Source organism: Leptopilina heterotoma, unplaced genomic scaffold (genome assembly GCF_015476425.1).
Source record: "Leptopilina heterotoma isolate Lh14 unplaced genomic scaffold, ASM1547642v1 Lhet_112, whole genome shotgun sequence".
Lineage (NCBI taxonomy): Eukaryota > Metazoa > Arthropoda > Insecta > Hymenoptera > Figitidae > Leptopilina > Leptopilina heterotoma.
The window spans coordinates 87,694-110,202 of NW_025110831.1; the positions used below are offsets into that span (position 1 = coordinate 87,694).

At 24.8% G+C, this 22,509-nt stretch overlaps 1 protein-coding gene across 2 annotated transcripts in view; it reads left to right on the forward strand.

Annotated features, from left to right (window-relative positions):
• LOC122504833 (ets DNA-binding protein pokkuri) overlaps positions 1–22,509 on the forward strand; it is a 36,774-nt gene that overhangs the window by 13,754 nt on the left and 511 nt on the right. The window contains exons 2-4 of one of the 2 annotated variants that reach the window (XM_043616108.1): positions 12,926–13,165; positions 17,933–18,583; positions 22,091–22,340. In XM_043616108.1, coding sequence (XP_043472043.1) covers positions 12,952–13,165; positions 17,933–18,583; positions 22,091–22,340 — 1,115 coding nt within the window. In that variant the 5' untranslated portion in view covers positions 12,926–12,951. Of the gene's footprint in view, positions 1–12,925; positions 13,166–16,189; positions 16,566–17,932; positions 18,584–22,090; positions 22,341–22,509 lie in introns of those variants that run through there. The other variant, XM_043616116.1, reaches the window with a different exon arrangement.

Below are 22,509 nucleotides of genomic sequence, written 5' to 3' on the forward strand. Positions count from 1 at the left end.
GCGACTCCTAACACACCCCTGCAGTGAGAAGGTTAATATGCTTCTCTTGAATTTCTACATGTATGTTTCTATATAGTAGAGAACGGAGGATTTAACAAAGTTCCGGGAAGTTGGTCCTTCATGCGAGAAAATGGTTTTAACAAAAACGTGTGTAGGTGGGGAAAGAAAAGAATGAAGAGAGAGGGGGAATGATCTTTTCTTTAAGATCCGGAAAAGTGAAACCATCTGGTAACATTGATCCTTTTAGATTCTATAATTCTTCTTCTCTTTTCTACCTTTTTGGAGTGCTATTGTTTGTCTTCTATACATGGTATTCTTACAAAACGGTTTTTTTTCTTCAATCTCTTAACGTGTTTGTTCCATTTCCATTGAAATCACAAAATAGTTTTAGTGTTATAAATATATACGGGTACTTCTTAGTCAACATGAAAAATTTTAACTGAAATTCATTTTTAAATCAATTTTTATTAGAGAATTCTACGAGAATTTAATTATCTAAATACAAAAATAAATAATTTGTTAAATAATTTAATTCTTTTGACGAATTTTAATAAAATTTTTAAGAATTCAATTACTTTTACAAGTATAATAAAATTTTTCATATGAATTCAATTATTTAAAAAAATGTAATAAAATTCATTGCAAGGAATCAATTATTTTCATAAATAATAAAATTCTTTACAGGATTTCAATTATTTAAAAGAATGTAATAAAAATTCTTTGCATGAATTCAATTATTTTCATAAAAAATAACAAAATTCTTTACAGGATTTAAATTTTTTGAAAATAAATAATTTATTGAATAATTGAATTCTTTTGACGAATTTTAATAAAATTTTTAAGAATAATTACATTTTTCAAGAAATTCGATTAAAATTGTATGAAAAATAATTGAAATGCTGCGATGAGGTTTATTATTTATGAAAATAATTGAATGCCTGATGTAAAAATTTTAATATTTTCGAAAATAATTGAATTATTGCGAAGAAATTTATAAAAAATTTGTAAATAATTGAATTTTTGTGAAATTTTTATTATTTATGAAAATAACTAAATGTTTGCGTGGAATTTAATCAGATTGTTTTTTAAATAATTGCATTTTTTTGTAAAATTTTATTATATCGGTAAATAATAAAAATTATTCTGAATTGAGGAAATTTTTTTGAAAATTATTGAAATTTGGCCCAGAATTTTATTAACATTTTTGAAAATAACTGAATTTCGAAGAAGAAATTTATTATTTTTAATGATAATTGAAATTTTGACGAGAATTTTAAAAAAATTTTGAAAATAATTGAATTTCTGCGATGAATTTTATTACTTTTGGAAATAATTGAATTTCAAAGAAGAAATTTATTATTTATAAAGATAATTAAAATTTTGACAAGAATTTATTTTAAATTTCTCAACATAATTGAATTTCTGCGATGAATTTTATTATACTTTTGAAAATAATTGAATTTCTACAATTTCGAAAATTCAATTTTTTTTAGTGTTTTTAACTAAAATTCTTTTAGAAATCCATTATTTTTAATAATTAATTTAATATACATTAAAATTTTTAACCAATTCCAGAATTTGAATTATTTAATTTGAGTTATTAATTTTTTTAAAAATTTCAATTAAAATTATCAAAAATGAATGTTTTATAAAGTTTCCAATTAATACCTTTTAAAACTCATCTATTTATGAAAATTATAAATGCAACTCTTTTAAAATTCAATTAATTTTGAAATACTTAAGTAGAATTTTTCATTAAATAATTTCTGAGTAATAAATTTATGAAAGTTCTTATTCAAGAATTAAGTTATTTAAAAAGAAATTATTGTCAGAAATAGAAAATATTCAAGGTTTTTTTATTAGAATTCGTGGTAATTAATAAGAAAATAATAAATAATAATTAATACCAATTCTACTTTCCCTGATTTGCCTGACCTGTGGCAACCCTGATTATTCATATTGTAAAACAATAAAATATTGGGATTCTATTCTATAATTATCATATTGTTTTAAAAATTATTTTAAAAAATTTGTTTATTTTCGAAATTTTGGACCTAAAGTCTAAAGCGTTTTCTAAAACTAAATGAAATTTTAACCATTTTTGACCCAAACTGCTGACAGATTAATTTTTAATATGTCAGCATTCAAAAATGTTGAATATAAATGAAATTGTCTTTTCTAGTTTTCTGATTATTTTTTTTCCTCCATCTAATCTGCAACAAAAAATCACAAATATAATTTTAAAAAATCGTATTCCCTGACAAACTTACAAATACTAATAATTCCAAATCTTCAAAAATCATTCATGATTTTCAAATTCATAATTTTATGATTCTCGAAATTAAAAAAAATTAAAGTTTTCCGACCTACTTTAAATAACGGATAAGCATTAATAATTAGAATAAGCGTTCATAACGAGCGGCTATAATAAGCAGCTATAATATTACCTAACCCCTCCCCCCATATAAGAATTCCAAGAAAACCGAATTAATTCCTTGAAAATTTCATTGAGTTGACTGAGGGCGTATCAAATCAATTGATTTGTTATAAAGAGAGAAGGAAGAATGCACTTGTTTTTACGAATTTTTTTTCTTCACCAAGGGTTTGTGCCGTTTATGCTCACGTCCCTTGAAATTTGAACGGAATTTTTGGGGTGGGTATATACATGCATACATATATATATATATATAATATAATACAAGAAGGCACTTCTTGGTAGTTTTTCGTTGATCAACAACAAGAGGAAGAAGGCGGTCCACTTGAGTCAGGTTTTTCGGGGGGTCTGGACCGCACTGGCAAGTGAGAAGCGAGACTGAAAAGAAAAAGAGAGAGAGAGAGAAAGAAAGACCCGGTTCCCATGACGAGAAGAAGCTGGTGCCGAGTGACGAGGGTGAACTTCTTCTCTGGTCTTTTTATCGACTTCCGGTCGGCGTTACTCTCATGCACGTGCAATGTCGAACTCATGCTGCTCTCTTTTGTAACGCTTACAGTGATTCTCAACTTGCCGTTATCTCAACAGGTTGTCGTTTCCACATTACCGTGTCCCTTTCACCCTTTCCATCTCTATTCTACCTTCTTTTTCTTCTATTCCCCCTTCCCCTACCTTCCACTTGACCTAAACCACTTGTTTCTTTTTTTATATTTTTTTTTCTCCCCCCTTTCGAAAATCATTTCCTTTCTGAAACTAAATTCCTCTTAGCCTCGAGAATTCTCGACACGTTTTCCGGTTTTGAAAGAAAAAAATATTTTCAAGATTAGCCTTTTCCTTGTGTCTTATTTTTTTTGCGCTTGGTCACCACACGGCAGCTAAGAGATGTGCAACTTTACTTATCAGGTGTTCTTACAAGAGAGGGGAAAGGGAGAAGATAAAGATTTTCTTAAGATTGCTGAGAAAGAGAGAGGATTAAAAAAGAAAATAAGAGGGACGGTCACTGACATGTCGACAAGCGTTTTATCAGTTCTACAATTTGCGCGCAACGTTTAAGTACTATCCACACGTGGCGGTGAACGCCCCTTTGATCACAACGACAACGAGATGACTTTGGTCGCAGAAAAAAAAGAGGAAAAATCTCGATCATTTTTTCCCTTTTTAATCCCTCTCTCTTTTAATCCTCTTTATAAAAGATAATCAGCGACAAGATTTATTAAATTTACGAAAATAAAAAAAAAGAATTATAAAATTATAAATTACAAAGTCGTAATAAATCAAAATATTAATCTTCATATAATAAGGGCGATTTTGTATATAAAAATACGAAAGTTCCCTCTGCTCTCACAAAAATCTCTAAATTTCCTAGATATTCAAAAGAAAAACAATTTTTTCTATATTTTTTTTAAAAAGGCAATTATTTTATATTTTTTTTTTGGAAAAAAGGCGATTACTTTATATAAAAAATCGGCAAGATGAAATGACAAATGAGCTCGTCAATTATAATCATTATTATTCTATTTCGTTATAATGATGAATCAATTTCCGAATGATTGATTTAATTTTTTTTTGTTTAAAATTCTCTCTCACACGCAATAAAAATGCTGTATCGCGTATTTATTATGCCAATCGGCGTATAAAAACGTAATACATAATTAATCGATTATCTTCTAGATTATTTAATTTGTCTATAGATAAATCCACCGATACGCAATATATGATGTAAATGCCACCAAAACGATAAAAAAAATTCTATATCGAAAAAAATCGTTTTTCATTCTAATTTAATAAAAATAATCGAAATAATCTATTAGTTTTTTCAATTTATTATAAATTCTTCTTAGCCATTTGTAATTTTCCCTGACAAAATATTTTTTACAGAAAAATATAAAATTTTACGGAAAATTTAAAAAAAATTTAATTCCCTAAATATACTGACAAAATTTTTCTTTTTTTTTTGACATTTCCCTGACTTTACTGACATGTGGCCACCCTGTATTAATAAATAATAAAAATAAATTTTGAATTTAAAAAAAAAAATTTGCAAAAAATGCAAAATTAAAGGAGTATAGAAATAAAAAAAATTTCATGTTGAAAGACAGCGAAGATTGAATAAACATATAAACACACATGTTCCATCGGGCACTTGTTATAATATTATAAAAGTTGGATGGAGCAGGTCGATTGAGGGTGTTTCAATGCTCGTCGACAAGTGCCAGACTTTTAAGGACTGACAGATGCGTTGATAAAGAGAAACTTTACTGTTTGAAGCAGAGAGAAGAGGGGTGTTAATAAAAGGGGGGATGGCACTCCAAGAGGGTAATATACATTTTTTTCCCTTTTCCTATATTCAATAAACAAACGACAAGATCAAAGTTCATATAAAACAAAAACAATGGCAAACGCTCAGGCGCGATACGGAAATTATATCAAGATTTCATACTTTTATTTTTGCGTCACTACACATCACTTCCGGTTAAATTAATTTTCCTTTTGTCAAATCACGTTTCAATTCATTGTCTATTCGATGAACATTACAAAAACAATTCAATTATTTTCTTCGAATAAAGTATTTTTCTTCGATTTTATATATGTATAAATCGCCAAAATATATATTTTTTTAAGGAAGCAAAATTAAAAAATAAAGTTAATTTACTAACAAATTTTTATGCTAATGGACAAGATGTCACGAATTTACTAAAAAGAAGAAAAACGCGGAAAAAACAATTTTTTTTTTAAATGCTTAAAAGGCACGATTTTCTTCGATTACACATTATCAACACGGAAGCGAACATTGACATTTACAATTGAATAATCTCTAAATACTAATCATATAACGAAAAATATACGATAACGTTTTGTGTCAATAAAGGAATTTTAATTTAAAATCTAAAAAGTTAAAAAATAATAACTCCAAATGTCAGACAAATAAAGGCAAAACTTTTAGATAAGAATATATAAATCAACACGGAAAATAATTTTTTTTCAAATCTAAACATTATTTTTTAATTCATTTCCTTATATATTTAATAATGTTGAATAATATTAATTTATTATAATAATCATTTAAACAGAATATTTGATTTCTTCAATTCCTAAATCAATCAAATAAATTTTCCTTCCCTATTTCGTTATTTAAAAAAATTTCACCCCTAATGTGAATAGAACCCCAGAATGTCTCGCCCCGAAAACGTGACTACCCCTAGGTTATTAAAAAACGAAAAAAGAATCTTTTTTTACACTGAAGCAAGAAAAAAACCTGAAAATTATTTTATCATAATTCTATTTTCGATAAAGGAAAATAAAATATCGAAGTTATTGATTCAACTGAAGCGAATGATGAAGAAATTTTATATACGCGACAAAGAGCCGAATTGTTGGCACGACCTTGAAACGGTCGGCGAACTCAAGAACGCTCAACTCGTTTTTCTTGCTTGCGTCATTTTAGGAAGTAGTCTCGAAGCAAAATACAGGGATAAGGGTGAAGGTGGAGGAGAGGGGGTGAAAAAAATTGTTCCCTCCTGATGAGAGAGAAAGAGAGAGAGAGAGAGAGATGAAAGGAAATAAAATCGCGCGTGGGTGGATATTGAGGAATGAAATGAAATCGATATATACATATATGACTTGAACTTTCTCTATATACAAATACTATATAGCAATATAGATACATACTATATAAATATACTAAAATGTATTATATATATATATATATATATATATTCTACTGTATACTATATATATACAAAATAATATCGAAAAAACTGAAATACCTTAGAAAAAGAATTGAGAACGGCATTACAAGACTTATTATATGCTTTTGCACGCATAACGAAGTGTTATGCTTATGTGCGTAACACACCAGGCATGCGTAATGCGTTTCGCTAGCCGTATTATTTTATATTATCTTATATACTTCATACGCGAAAAAAAGAAAGTTATATAAACAAAAGGCAATCAGTCAAACTTTCGCGGTTCATTCTCAAAAAAAAAATTGAAATTTATTTCCTTTTTTAAAATCTACATTCACTTATTTATTTTTATCAAAAATTTATATATTTAAAAATATAATGCAGTAAAAATTAATGAATTTAAATCACTTGTAATTTATTTATAGTGATCGTTTTGTTGTTTGACAATAAGATTAATTGATAAATTTTGTACACTTTTTTAAATGACTTACTTTTTGTCATTTATTTATATTCATCGTTGTAAAAATTTATAATCAGTGTTAACTTAATAAAAGTATCAAAATACCAACGAATTGATACCAAAAATATGGATCAAATCAAAATTGATCCGAATTTTTAGCATTAATTTCATTCACTTTAGTATCAATTTGACGCTTTGAAGAAAAATTTTTAAAAATTTGTCGTCTTGTTAGTTCGACAGATAACTTATTCAAAAGTATATAGGTATCAAATAGGGTTTTATTATTATCATTTGAGATTCAACAATTTTATATCGTCAGGTTGTAAAATTACTGGAATAAAATTAAGACATCAATATAAATGTCCAAGAAGGAAAGAAATGTTCATAAATAGAGGCGATTCGGCGGAAAGGAAAATAAACTTAATAAAACTGAGAGTCTGTGCGGGATGTTTGAAGCCTTGAAGCGACATGCTACTTTATATTGTCGACGAGAGTATATCTTATCTCTTGGCAGAGTGCAATATTATTGTTATACATTGCGGCTAGAGAAAATCCTGCAATATATTGCGTTGGTATTTACGATAATTGCCCGCTATTTCTGTCATACTTGCGAGCCAAGCGAGACACTGAGATCTCATTTTCTTTCGAGGAAGATATGAAGAAATTGGTTCAATTCTCTCGACACACACACATGTATGTATATAAAATATATGTATAATATATTATATATAATATATTATTTATAATATACATATATTTTAATTTAAAAAAAATTTGAAATGCAAAAGTAAAATGATTTCCGATTTTGCGTGGAATGCCCCATATATTATATTAATATATGGGTCATTCCACGCCAAATCGGAAATCATATATATTAATATATGGGTCATTCCACGCCAAATCGGAAATCATATATTAATATATGGGTCACTCCACGCCAAATCGGAAATCATATATATTAATATATGGGTCATTCCACGCCAAATCGGAAATCATTTTATTTTTGCATCTCAAATTTCTTTCAAATATTTTTTTCTTTTAGTACTTGTTGAAATGAGCTCCTATGATTTTTTTTCAAATTTTTTTATAAACCAGTATGTAATAAAAATATAGTAAATCCCATTCCTATTGTAAAAATTCAAAGTCTTAAATCATTAGAAGAATTATGTAATTTGGATTCTAACTAAATTCTCCGGGACTAAATAGTCGAGAGGAAAAATTCTAAGCACACATATGTGTATAAATTATTTTCGCATGGAAAAAAGAATATATATTCTTTCTTGTTCTGTCGTCTCGCGTCTTCAACGGCATTTTCTTCTTCCTGGTCGTATTTTCAGACCGCACATGGGACAACAGTATATAAGAGCAATAGCAACAGCAGCAGCTTCGTTCGTGAAGCGGAAGAATGTACCAATCATGTGTTGAAACATGCGTGTGTACGTGTGAGTTAAGAGAAGAGAGAGAGGGAGGGAGGCCAACTCGATGCCATCTCGAGTTCTCGCACTGTGTACACATACATATTTACCTACTTCCTTCTTGAGGACAGAAGTTGGGAGAGAAGGTGGTCGAGTGCCGAGGTGGTTACTCTTCCCGGGAGCATAGCATAACTTCTTGTGAGATCGTGAGCACGAGAGAGAGAGAGGGAATTGCGAGGCGGGGTTCACTTTACACAGAAATAAACAGTGCTTCTCAACCAATATTTCCCAAGAGAATGAAATTGTTTCTCCCTTCCGGAATTAACAAAAAAAAAGGATCGAAATTTTCTCTATTAAAACACAAAAAAGTATTAAATTTCCCAAGTTTTCTATTTATTTTAGAAAACTAGAAAATAATTATAAAGTAAAAAAAAATTGTATAAAAAATCATACTTTTTGAACACCAAGTAAAATAAATACATATAATTCGGCAATAAAAAAACCCCCCATTGATTCTAGAAAAAAATATCGTTCTCAATTATATTCAGTTATTCATTTATCAAATACCAAAAAAATTTCCTCGTATATTAAATATTTAAACACCGACACTTTTTAATGTTTGTCTTAAAAATAGTTGATTTGTTCACTTTTTTAATAATTTAAATTCGAATTATCAATTTTTTAAATAGTCAAATATTAAAAAAACATAGTTTTTTTGTTCTAAATAATAAATTCATAGATATGGGAACGCAATACATTTAAATTGTGTCAATAAAAGAAACAGTTGTTGTATATACATCAATGTTAATACAATTGTTATAGGTAAAATGACGTCTATTTATTGAAACTAAAAGAAAAATATCATTGAACTTGATAGTAAAATTTTAAAAAATAAAATTTAATTTTTTACATTTTTTTTGGAATTGCACTTTTTTGTAGAGGGAAAAGAAAGAGGGTGGGGAGAGATATATAGGCGAAGGCGTTACGCGTGTTTCAAAGCGCGCGGCTTACGTAGCCCGAAGGCACATGCGGTTTCCTGATATGCATTATGTAACGTTCACCGCCTATGTATGAATAAGGCATTAACGAACCTCTGACATTAAGAAAGAGAGAGAGAGAGAATTCTCGCCAAAGAAAAGGCGTCGAGCGATTCAAATTGACTCGAAGAGATGGCTACGAGGTCGTCGAGGCCTTCCTTTTTCAACTTCCGCTTCACCAATTTTTATTACTAATATAAGCGAAATTAGAAATGAAAGAAAACTTGTCATTTTTCATAATTTTTTTTATACTCATTCCCTTAAATCGAAATAAACCATTTTTCCATTACACAGAAAAAAAGAATAACTCCTTTTTGAAAAAACTTTTACTAAAAACCCTAAGTTCCCTAATATCTCTAGGCACAAAATTAAAAAATTGAAAACTTAATGAAGCAAAAATCGATAAAAAAAATGTATATCTTAAATATTTCGACAAATGTTAATCAACATAATGAAATATAATCGAAAATCCTATTTTTATCAACTTTTTTCATACTCGAAAGCAATTTAATACCAATTCAAATAAAATTAGAATTTCAAAGTATGTACAAATAAAAGGAAAAATTCGTTTTATGAAAAAAATATTAAGAATTTTTGTTCACTGATAAATTTGACTCAATGCGTATAAGTGACTTTGATAAGGGTCTATTTTAATTTTGATAGATAACCAGAGAGAGAGAGAGATGAAAAAATATTTCTCTAAAAGGAAGAAAAACGAGTATATAAGACAAAAGTGAGAAAAAAAAGATTTCTAAAGGTCGACCGTAGGCACTTCCGGGCGACCGCGAGAATATAACTTCCTCGCACTTGGAAGCGGAAGTCGATTGTGTGTGAGGTCGTTCCGGTTGGTGGATAATCTACACGTGAAAGACAAGAAGAAACGTTTTTTCTTTGTTTAAAGACATTTATTAAAAAGAAAAAAAAATTAAAAATAAAGTCGAAAAATATAGGAAAAATAACCGTCGAATTCTTTATTATCGAACACGTCTCAACGGAACCAAGGGAATCCGGTCTGTTAACCTTTCTTGCGTAAGCGAGACGAATGTCTCTTTCTTGTACATAGATACATAGACACACGTATATATATATATATGGTTTCTTTATATATATATGAGAAGTCGATGAGAGAGAATTTAGAGAGACCGCGTCGTTACACTCAGGTTGAAAAGAGACAAAAAGTACTTTTGTCGAGTGTGGTGGGAGGTAAACTCGCGGCACGCGAAGGTCGATGTGCCGTTGTCTCTCACACTGTTCTCTAGCACCAGGAAATCACCATATCTTTCTCTCTCTCTCCCTGCCTCCCCCTCACACTTCATTTCCCAACCACTTGACGAAACGTCTTTTCAATAACTACAAATACCATCCAGAATTCAAGAAATTTTTTTTTCTGATAACTTTATTTCTTTCTGAGCAACATTTATATTATTGAATTTTTAACAAAAACTGAAGTCTCATTAGTGATTCCAGAAATTCCGAACTATTAATTTTTGTATTATAATTCAACATCTTGTATTCAATTTTTATTTTATTTATCTTACTATTTTAAAAAAAAATACATACCGATTTACCAGTGTTTTTCAGAATTTTCGAAAAAAGCGGATCTACAATTTTCATTCTAAATAATTGACAGATTACTATCATTGTTTTAAATTACAGGGTTGCCACAAAAATTGAATTTTCTTCTTTCCTGATTTTTCAGACAAAAGTTTGACTTTCTCCTTGACCCTAAAGAATATTCTGATTCACTCTAAAAATCTCAAGAAAAATACTTAAATACTAATCTCTAAAAAATTTTATTAAATTTTTTTTAATAATTGAATTCTTTTGGAAAACTTCATTAAAATAGTAGAAATGAAAAATCATTGAATTGAAGAAAATTTTTGAAAATAATTGAAATTTTCCAAGAATTTTATTAAAATTTTTTTAAATAATTGAAATTTTTCAAGAATTTTATTAAATTTTTTTAAATAATTGAATTTTTAAGAAAAATTTTATTAGCCATTAAGAGAATTGAAATTCAATTTTTTTTTAGTCTTTTTAACTAAAATTCTTCTATAATTCAATTAGTTTTAATAAATAATTAAATATATAGTTAAAAAATTAACTAATTTTAGAAGAATTTGAATTATTAAAATTTTTCAAAATTCTAAGTTTTTTAAAATTTTTAATTAAACAGAATAGAAATTTTATAAAATTTCAAATTAAATGCTTTTAAAGTTCGTCTTATTTATGAAAATTGTAAATGCAGCTCTCTTAAAATTTAATTAATTTTGAAATATTTAAATCGAAATAGTAAAATTTGAAGGTTTTTTTTATTAGAATTCGTAGTAATTTCATAGTTTATGAGACAAACAAAAAAGACACCAAATTTCAGAATTTTCTTATGAGTTTTAAAAATTAATTCTTTTTCTGTACTTTTAATAAAAAATTTTGACTTTTTCCTGATTTTTTCTAACAAATATAATTTTCGACCGAATGATAAGTTCTACTTCATATAAAATAGTATTTATGTAATCTAATTATATTTTTGACCTAAAGTATAGACCGATTGCTAAAAATAAATAATTTTCGACCCAAACTGTTGACAGATAATCGTTATTTTAATATTTCAACATAAATGTTGAATATCAATATGAATATGAATGAAATAGTCTTTTCAAGTTTTCTGAATTTTTTTTTCTCTGCCCAATCTGCGAAAAAACTCAAATATCATTGAAACATTCTTAATATTTACAGTAGTAAAATAATATAGTAAATTAAGAATTTAAATTAAGAAATTAACTCAAGATTAAAAATTTTACATATTTCGTAAAATTTGTAGTTTTCAAATAATAAATATCCTCTCTTCAAATTAAAATATAAATAAATATAATATATATACAGAAACTTAGAAAGTGGAGGTGCATAAAAGGAAATTGAAGATTTTTTTCCTTCCTTTATTTAATATTTTTTCGTTTTAATAAATATATATTGAAGATTTTAAAGCGCGAGAGAAGTTGAGAAAGAGAGTATAGTGTTTTCTTTGAAAAACACGGGACTTTGAAGAGTCGAAGATTAGCATAGAATGCACAAGTCTTACAAGAATAAAAAGTTTAGCATCAGGGTATACATATATATATTCGTACACAGGGCAGGAAGAGGGTATCCGTTCCTCGGGCTGGGATTTACATAACGTATTTCTATCGACGTCGAACTCGCTTCCGCTCGAGAATCGTTGATTAACTATTATCGAGGAGAAACAGAAGAAATAAATAAAAAGGAGCCCTCGAGGTTTTTCCACACGGATGTTATAATATATTATATGTTTAGTTTATAACTTAAAACCTATTTTAATTCAGGAAATAATATTCCATCTCTCTATCTTTCTTTTAATTCTTTTTCATTTCAAGACCCTTATTTTTCCCTCTCTAATTATGTAATATTATCTATTGTTATTATTATTATTTTTATTTAATAGTGTCATCTATTATTTGATATTAAACTTAAAAATAAATACTATTTTAACTATTATTCTTCTTTTACTACCACGTCTTAAAAAAATAGTTTAAAAAAAGACTATTTTTTCAAATCCAATTAGAAAATGAAGATAAAAATAATAAATTGATTATAAATTATTCTTTAACATGAATATTTATCGAGTCAAATTTGATATTGAAATATTAACGGAAGTACGACAAAAAAAAATATATATATATAGTTGAAAAACAGAAAGCGAAAGTTGTTTAAATATTCATGTTTTTGTAATTTATATATGCAGTATACACAAGCATACAAGTATAATAAAGACAGAGAGAGAGAGAGAGAGTGGAGGGGGAAACAAATATGTATTTATATATTCCGTAATAATAATAATTAATTGCAATATTTAAAAATTTCTTTAAATTTTGTTGTTACAGACATCCGGTTGAACTGAGGACGTGTTATGAAATTACTGCCGACAATTCAGTTGCCGCAGTTACCGCCAGTTTCTGCCGCAGGCGGAATGGCGATGGATTCACGTCTTCCCCCGGGAATATCATTACCCTTTAGTCCCACCGATCTCCTATGGAGATATGGACCAGCAATGACCTTCCCAGCCGCACATCCGCCCCCAAGTCCACTTTTAGACTTTAAAAATCATCTACCCTCCAGTTTGTGTAAGTATATTTATTTTAAAAAAATATTCACCAAAAATTGCTGTTAAATTAATTAATATCAATAAAATTTTTAATTTCATAAAATTTAAATTAATTTATAATTTTAATAATAATAATAATAATAATAATAATAATTTGATCCAATTAAGAGTAGTCCATATATCCCCCCCTTCTTACCCTTGATGTAAAAAAACACTTCAAGGGAAAAGAGGGGGGGTCAAAAATGGTAAAAATAGGATATATGTAAATGGCTCTGTATGTATAATTTAAATCACTGACAAATAAAGTAAAGACGATAACTTCTCTTATAATTGATGAATAAAATAAAAATTTATTCATTAATAATTAATTTACCTACTTAAGTAAGTTGATTTAACAGAATTTTATCAATTGGTTATATTGAAATATATTGAAAGAGTCACTATATATTGAAAGAAATTTATTTGATTTGATGTAATGAATTACTTGACATTTGTTCGTCAAATAAATATTTACTTGTGTCGAATAATTTTTTATTTACATCAAATAAATGCAATATTTGCTTAAAAATACAAAAATTATTATTGGTTATAAAATAAAAGTTTATTTGATTTAAATAAAAAATTATATTTACTTCGTGTAAATAATTATTTGATAATAATAGTCGCTGGTAATTGGTTTATTTGATTTCAATAAATTTCTTTCTATAGAACTGGTTCAATTTTTACTTGCGAAAATGTAAATTTTCAAATTGTAAGCACATACCTTTTATTTATAGTTCATTTTCTTTCAAATTTATTCCAAAACAATTATCTCTTTACGTAATTGATTTTATTTTAAAATGCCCCGTGCAAGTTAGAAGCCAAAAACGAAATATGAGCTTTTCGTCATAAAATATAATCAAGAATGTGTATTTCTTTCTTCTTTTGTTTTTTTTCTCTATATATTTTTTGGTGTTAAACTGTTAAGTTAATATGTTCATTATTTCCGTTTATTAATTTGAATTTTTTAATTAAATTTGATATTTGTGAAAACCAATTAAATTTATTACTTTTTATCGAATTTATCGAATATTATATAATAAATAAATTTTATATATATATATATATATAATTATAGCTTGAATTAATAATTATTTATTTATTTACAAATCAAAATATTCAATTAATTATATTAATAAAATTATATTATCAAATGAAACTAAATAATTAACTTTATTAATTAAACACAATCATGAAAATTTGATAAACTGATTTTGCAAATTAGTTTAATCGATCGGTAGTGGTAATTAGCTGAATCCATACAAACTTGATATATCTAATTAATTACTTATTATAGTTATTAAGTAAACACAAATGAAATATATAAATTAATATTTATTAAAGTTATGGTTTTTGTTTTCGAATTTTTTTCACATTTATCAAATAAGTTAATTATTTAAATTAATTTCATAAATTAATTATAATAATTGAATGTCAAATAAAACAATTTAGTTTGTAATGACTTTAATCAATTGTTATTATTCATTAATTGACTTGAAAAATTTACGAACTATTTTTAATAATTATATAAAATTTTTTTTTTGAAAATTAACTAATCTTTGTTATGTTTGTTAATTAGATTATTAATATTATTATAAATATATCAAATTTATTATTATATTTAATTATAATTATTCTAATAAAAAAACATTAATATAAATTAAGTTTATTGATTACGCTTGATTAATTTAATTTAATATAATTAATATATAATTATATCAAGAAATCGTATTAATTATATTATCCATTTTTAGTAATTCGATTCGCCAATAATTGTACAATATCAATTTTCGATGAAACAAGAAATACTACTTTAATTTCATTAATTAAATAATAATTATGTTATTAATTAAGTAATATCTGAATTTATTTTTGTATTAAATTAATTTAATTAAACAAGTTCACAAAATTCATTTTTTAATTGTTAAAAACTTGTCCATTTTTTTTAAAGAATCAAAAAATTAAATCAAAATAAATGAGAAATAATTCTTTTTGTGAATTATTTTTTCTTAAATGCAGATTTTAATTTTCAAAAAAAAAAATGTTCAAATAAATAATAAATACAGAACATAATACAGAAAACATAAATATAGTAATTAAATATTGAGAAATTAAATACTTAATAAACATACTTGATCCAAATGACGAGCGAATCGATAATTCCGTCTTCTTTTCAATTCCAATTTCCAATAGTCATGGCTATACCTATATCTATTATTTGCACACGAAAAAAAATGAAAGCGGAAACGAAGAAAAAGACAATTATTTTTACTGCGACAATGCCACGAAAAACGAAATTTTTTTTTATTATTAAAAACGAAAAGGAGAAAAATATTCTTTTTTTGAGGTTAAACTTTCAACGATGAATTTTAATCGAAACTCGACTTATTTTTAATAAACGAATAATTATTCCCGTATCGTATATTTATAATAATCGTTAAAAATTTTCTACCGCTATTTCCGCGTTTGATCCACTGTTTTTTCAGACAAAAAATAAAACTTCCAATTTCCACCGATCAAAACAGATTTTTACCGCAATGTCGGCGTCGCAGAGAAAAAAAGGGCAAATTCGTTTCGATTTTTCCGAACTGGGTGGGCTGGTTTTTTCACTGGCAATCACGAAATAATAAACCCGATTATACCGTACAATAATTTATCACCTTTTTATAGAAAATACTCGATAAGAACACTTGTTGATTCGTTGATATTCCGATTTTTTCATCCCTGCGATCTGGTCTTTGTCCTCTTGAGACTCGAAATTACAAATGGCGGACTAGAGTGGGCAGAGGAGAGGGGAAGGGGGTGGAGAAAAGCGGGAAGATTAATTTCTTAAACAATAAATTCACTAGAGTGGTTATTAACAAAAAAAAAAAAACTTGTCCACTTTTTTATTTATACTTCCGGTTAAAGGTTCGTTCACTCAAAAAAATCAAAACGTTGCGAAATGTCAATAAAACAAATGAAACGAATTAAACAAATTAACAGTTGTTATTTAATAGTAACCATGTAACTATTAATTAATATTAATAATTATAAAAAGTATAAAAGAAAAAGTTGATTTGATAACAATTTCAAGAAGTAGTGAAGCAAAATAGATTAGATCTTTAGAAAAAATATCTTTCATTTCGAATTAAAAGTAAAGTGCGTGTGAAATTTTTAGGTTATAAACATTTGTGTCATTTGTGTTAAAAAAAACAATTTATTATTTATCGCATAGTAAATAATATATTATTGCAAGAAAAACAGATTTTTTAACACTGCGATTGAAATATTCTTCTCTTTTTATTGAAATTATTATCAAGGACTGGAATTTGAAAGAAATTTGAAGGAAAAGAACAGTTTGTGGAAAAGTGTTTTCGTTTTGTCAGCAATCAAAATGTGTACTCATTAATTTACTATTATTATTATTATTAATATTATTATTATCATTAATATTATTATTATTAATATTACTATTTTATTATTATTATTATTATTATTATTATTATTATTATTATTATTATTATTATTTAGGATTTTATTTTTCGTAAATTATTTTGTTGAATTGAATTAATTCGTTAAATATAGAATATATTTCCCCGAAAAATTGAATTTATTTATTAAATTCAATGTTATTTCTAAAAAATTTGAATTATTTCTTTAAATTGGATTTTTTCCGCCAAAAAATGGATTATTTTGTTGAAATTGTATTTTCTTTCTTAAAAAAATTGAATTAATTCGTTAAATTTAATATTTCCCCCGAAAATTGTATTTACTTGTTAAATTGAGTGTTATTTCCAAAAAAAAATGGAATTATTTCTTTAAATTGATTTTTTTTTCACAAAAAATTGATTTATTTTCTTAATTTAAATTTTCTTTATTTAAAACTTAAATTTTTTCCACAAAAATTGAATTATTTTGTTAAATTCAATTTTATTTCCAAAAAAATTGAATTAATTCGTTAAATTCAATTTTTTCGTCTCAAATTACATTTCTTCCTAAAATTTATATTCAAAATATTGAATTATTTCCTTAAAATGATTTTTCTTTGCTAAGAAATTGAATTATTTCTTTAAATTAAATTTTTCTCCCAAAAAATTGATTTATTTTCTTAATTTAAATTTTTTTCATTTAAAACGAATTTTTTTCACAAAAAATTGAATTAATTTGTTAAATTCAATTTTATTTTCAAAAAAATTGAATTAATTCGTTAAATTCAATGTTTTCGTGTAAAATTAAATTTCTTCCTAAAGATTTGTCTTTAAAAACTGAATTGTATCGTTAAATTCAATTTAATTTCCAAAGAAAATTGAATTATTTCGTTAAATTGATTTTTCTTTGCTAAAAAATTGAATTATTTCGTCAAATTAAATTTTGTTTGATAAAAAATTGAATTATTTAGTTAAATTGAAATTTCTTTGCTAAGAAATTGAACTTTTTCGTCAAATTGAATTTTTTTCCAAAAAAAAAAAAATGCAATTATTTTCTAAAAGTGAATTTTCTTTCCCAAAAAATTGAAATCATTTTTGTTAAATTTAATTCAAAAGAAAATTGTAAAAATTGTAAAAAAAATTGCAAAGCAAATTAAAACAAATAGAATTCTTTTGTAATTAATTATAATGAATTATAATAATAATAATAATAAATAAAAATTATTAATAATCATTTATAAAATATAATTACAAATTAAAATGTTAAGCAATAAAAAGTAAGAAATTAATAAATATTTATAAGAGAAAAACTAATAAATTTTTTCATTTAATTTCAGCGCCAGATCCAAGATGTTGGTCACGCGATGACGTCGCAACATTTTTACGTTGGGCCGAGAGGGAATTTGATTTGCCAATTATTGATATGGATATGTTTCAAATGAATGGCAAGGCATTGTGCCTATTAACAAAGTCCGATCTTGGCGAACGTTGTCCAGGTGCTGGCGATGTTATTCACAATGTATTATCAATGTTAACACGTGAATATAATCAAAGGTGTTTACCAAGCAGTCCAGTGACACCGACACGACCATCAGCCTATCCATTGAGTCCACATTCACATCCACCAACGCCCACGTGGGTTGATAATCCATACGCAGCAAATTTTGCCTCTCTAATGTCAGCGAATTCAGTGACATTATCGCCAGCGCCATCGATTGACAGTCAAGCCGGTTCACCAGGACACGCGGAGAGCAATCATACGCAATTATATAAAAGTGATTCGGACGAGGACAATCATCAGGGCAGTAGTAGTCCACCGGCAACGCCAACTGCACTCACTGCACAAAGATTGAGTGAGGTGTGCGTTAAGGATCAGCCAAGTCCCACATTACCACCGCAAATGATGCCATTAACACCGGGCGCATTCAGACCGGCGGGCAATGTTGCGAGGGAATTTTTTCCTAATGACTCACCCGAACCTAATACAAGTGAGTTCACATTAGAACAACACTTATTCTTTTCTTCAAAAATTTTCCCTTCTATACTATTTATTTCTTTGTTTTTATTTAATTTCTTTTTTACTTATTCCATTTCTTTATTTTTATTTACTTTCTTTTTTTATTTCCATTTCTATAATATAGAAATAATATTATTAATAATAATAATTAATTAATAATAATTATTAATAACCAGTAAATCATACGCGCGGAATTATTTTTAAAAATATTAATTAAATTTCATTATTTTCAAGAATTTTAATATAAATTCAATTATTTTCAACAATTTTGAGGAATATTATTTTCAAAATTTTTAGTAAAATTCAATTATTTTCAATAAATTTAGATAAAATTCTTCGAAACAATTCAATTATTTTTATGAATTGTAAAATCCTCCGCAAGAATTTAATTATTTTCATAAATAAGAAAATTCTTCGCAAGAATTAAAATATTTTCAGAAATAATAAAATACCTTGAAAGGAATTCAATTATTTTCAATACAATTTTAATAAAATTTCTCCAAAGAATACAATTATTTTTTAAAATATTATTTAACTTCAATTATTTTCAAGAGCTTTAAGAAAAATTCAATTATTTTCAACAATTCTTCGAAAGAATTAAATTATTTTCATAAATTGTAAAATTCTTGTCAAGAATTCAATTATTTTTGTAAATAATAAAATTTTTTTGAGAAATTCAATTATTTTCTATAAAATTTTAATCAAATTCCTTCAAAAAAAATGAATTATTTTCAAGAATTAAGATAAAATTCTTCGAAACAATTCAAATATTTTTTTTGAATTGTAAAATCCTCCGCAAGAATTTAATTATTTTCATGTAAATAAGAAAATTCCTTTAAAAGAATTCAATTATTTTTATAAATAATAAAAATTTTTCGAAGGAATTCAATTATTCTCAATACAATTTTAATAAAATTTCTCGAAAGAATGCAATTATTATTAAAAATATTATTTAAATTCAATTATTTTCAAGAGTCTTAAGAAAAATTCAATTACTTTCAACAATTATCTTCGAAACAATTCAATTATTTTCATAAAAAGTAAAATTCTTGTCAAGGATTCAATTATTTTTGTAAATAATAAAATTCTTCTAAGAAATTCAATTATTTTCAAAATTTCCAATTAAATTTACTTTAAAAAATTATATAATTTTTTACGAAATTTAATGAAATTCTTCACAAAAAAATGTAATTATTTACAAAAACTCTAATAAAATTGAATTAATTCGTTAAATTAAATATTTCCCTTAAAAATTGAATTTATTTGTAAAATTGAATGTTATTTCCAAAAAAAAAATTGAATTATTTCTTTAAAATGAATTTTTTTCCCCAAAAAATTAATTTATTTTCTTAATTTGAATTTTCTTTATTTAAAACTTGAATTTTTTCCACAAAAAATTGAATTATTTTGTTAAATTCAATTTTATTTCCAAAAAATTGAATTAATTCGTTAAATTCAATTTTTTCGTCTTAAATTAAATTTCTTCCTAAAATTTGTCTTGAAAAATTAAATTATAAATCGTTAAATTCAATTTTATTTTTAAAAAAATTGAATTATTTCGTTAAATTGATTTTTCTTTGCTGAGAAATTGAATTTGAATTAAATTTTTGTATTTAAAAAATTACATAATTTTTTACGATATTTAATGAAATTCTTCAAAAAAAAGTGTAATTATTTTCAAAAAATTCTAATAAAATTGTTTAAAAGAATTAAATTTTCTATGAATAATTTTAATATAATTTAATAGGAAAATCGTTAATTACAAATTAATTAATAAACACGATTATTTTAAAAACTTAAAAGAAATTCTTCTTCGAATTCAATTATTTTCAAAATTTTCAGTAAAAATTATTTTAAAAAACTAATAAATTCTTCCGACAATTCAATTATTTTAAAGAATGTTAATAATATTAATAATCTATTCAAGAATTAAATTATTTTCAATACAATTTTAATTACATTTTCTTGAAAGAATTCAATTATTGAAAAAAAATTTGAATAAAATTCTTTGCAATAATTCAATTATTTCCATAAATAATAAAATTCTTTGAAGGAATTTAATTATTCTCAAGTTTTTTGATAAAATTCTTTGTAAACATTAAATGATTTTCAATATATTATTAGTTTTAAAATTGAAAATATTTAAAAAGAAAATAATATAGATTTTCATTTATTTCAAATGAAGAAAAAAATTTTAATAGAATTTTCATTTCAATTTCAAAAATTAAGAAATTTATGATTGAAAATTATAATATCGAATTGAATCGTAATTTTTATCTATGAAAATTTCCATTGAAATACAATTTTAAGTTGATAGAATTTGAACGGAATTTTTGTAATTTTTGAATTTTCATTGAAAGAAATTTTTAAAATAGAAATTAAAATTAATTTTTTAGAATAGGGAATACGAATTTTTATTCAACAAAATATTATTATTATTATTATTATCATTATTATTATTATTTAATTGTGAGTAATTCAAATTTTTTCACAACATTATAAACTTTAAAAATTGAAAAAATTGATTATAATAAAAAATTTATGAAATTAAATAGAAATATTGTTTAAAATAAAAATTCACGATTAATTAAAAATTTTCTGCTTAATAAACAAAATACAAAAATAGGAATTTTTGATAAATAAAATATTCACTTAAATACTTAAAATTTAATAGTAATCAAATAAATAAATAAATAAATAATAAACATTAGAAATCGAATAAAATGGAAATTTTCACTTTTAATTAATTTCATTTTCGTTTGTTTTGTTAAATTAAATTAAAATCATACCGAATACAATCGAGATAAAGAAGAGAAAAATTTAATTTCGCTCACTTTTTTTTAATAAAATACGAAGAAAAATAAAAAAAAAGAAAGATAAAAAAAAATTTTCTAGAACGGATGTTTACAAGTGACACTTGATCAATTCAAATATTAGATAAGACGGAATTAAGATTGATTAGATCCGATCGTGATTTATTTGCTCGAAATCCAATTAATGCCAAGATACGTCAAATATATATATTTTTCTCCATTTAACGAATTTTTTTTCACTTTATTTTTAATATATTTTATTCAATTATTTAGTGCAAACTTTTTTTTTATGAATATTATTTATTATTTTCTATTTTATTATCATTATTATTATTATTATTAATATTGTTATTATTAATATTATTTATTATTTTCTATTTTATTATTATTAATATTATTTATTCTTTCCTATTTTATTATTATTAATATTATTTATTCTTTTCTATTTTATTATTATTAATATTATTACATAGGATTATTTTCTATTTATTGACTAATTAATAATTATAAAAATTTATATTATTATTTTTTATTATATTTCTCTTATTTTTCTTTAACTGGAAAAATATTTAATATTTAACTTGAAATTAATTTTTACCATTTTTCTTTAATTGTAAAATTAGAAAAAAAGTATAATATTAATTTTTGGAATTTCTCTTTTTCAGATGGAAGGTTATTGTGGGACTTTTTACAACAATTATTAAATGATCCATCGCAAAGATATACACATTATATTGCGTGGAAGAGTCGAGAGACGGGTGTATTTAAAATTGTCGATCCACCGGGTCTCGCGAGGCTTTGGGGAATACAAAAGAATCATTTGTCCATGAATTACGACAAAATGAGTCGAGCTTTAAGATATTATTATCGCGTCAATATTCTCAGGAAGGTCCAGGGCGAGCGCCATTGCTATCAGTGAGTATTTTATTTATTTTTTCATTTCTTTATTTTTAAAAAAAAGAATGAAAAGAAAAAACGAATTTCGAATATTTTTTTTCCATTAAATAGAAAAAAAAATATTTTTTTTCTATAAAATAGAAAAAAAAAAATTCAAAATTCGTCTTTTCTTTTCTAATTTTCTATA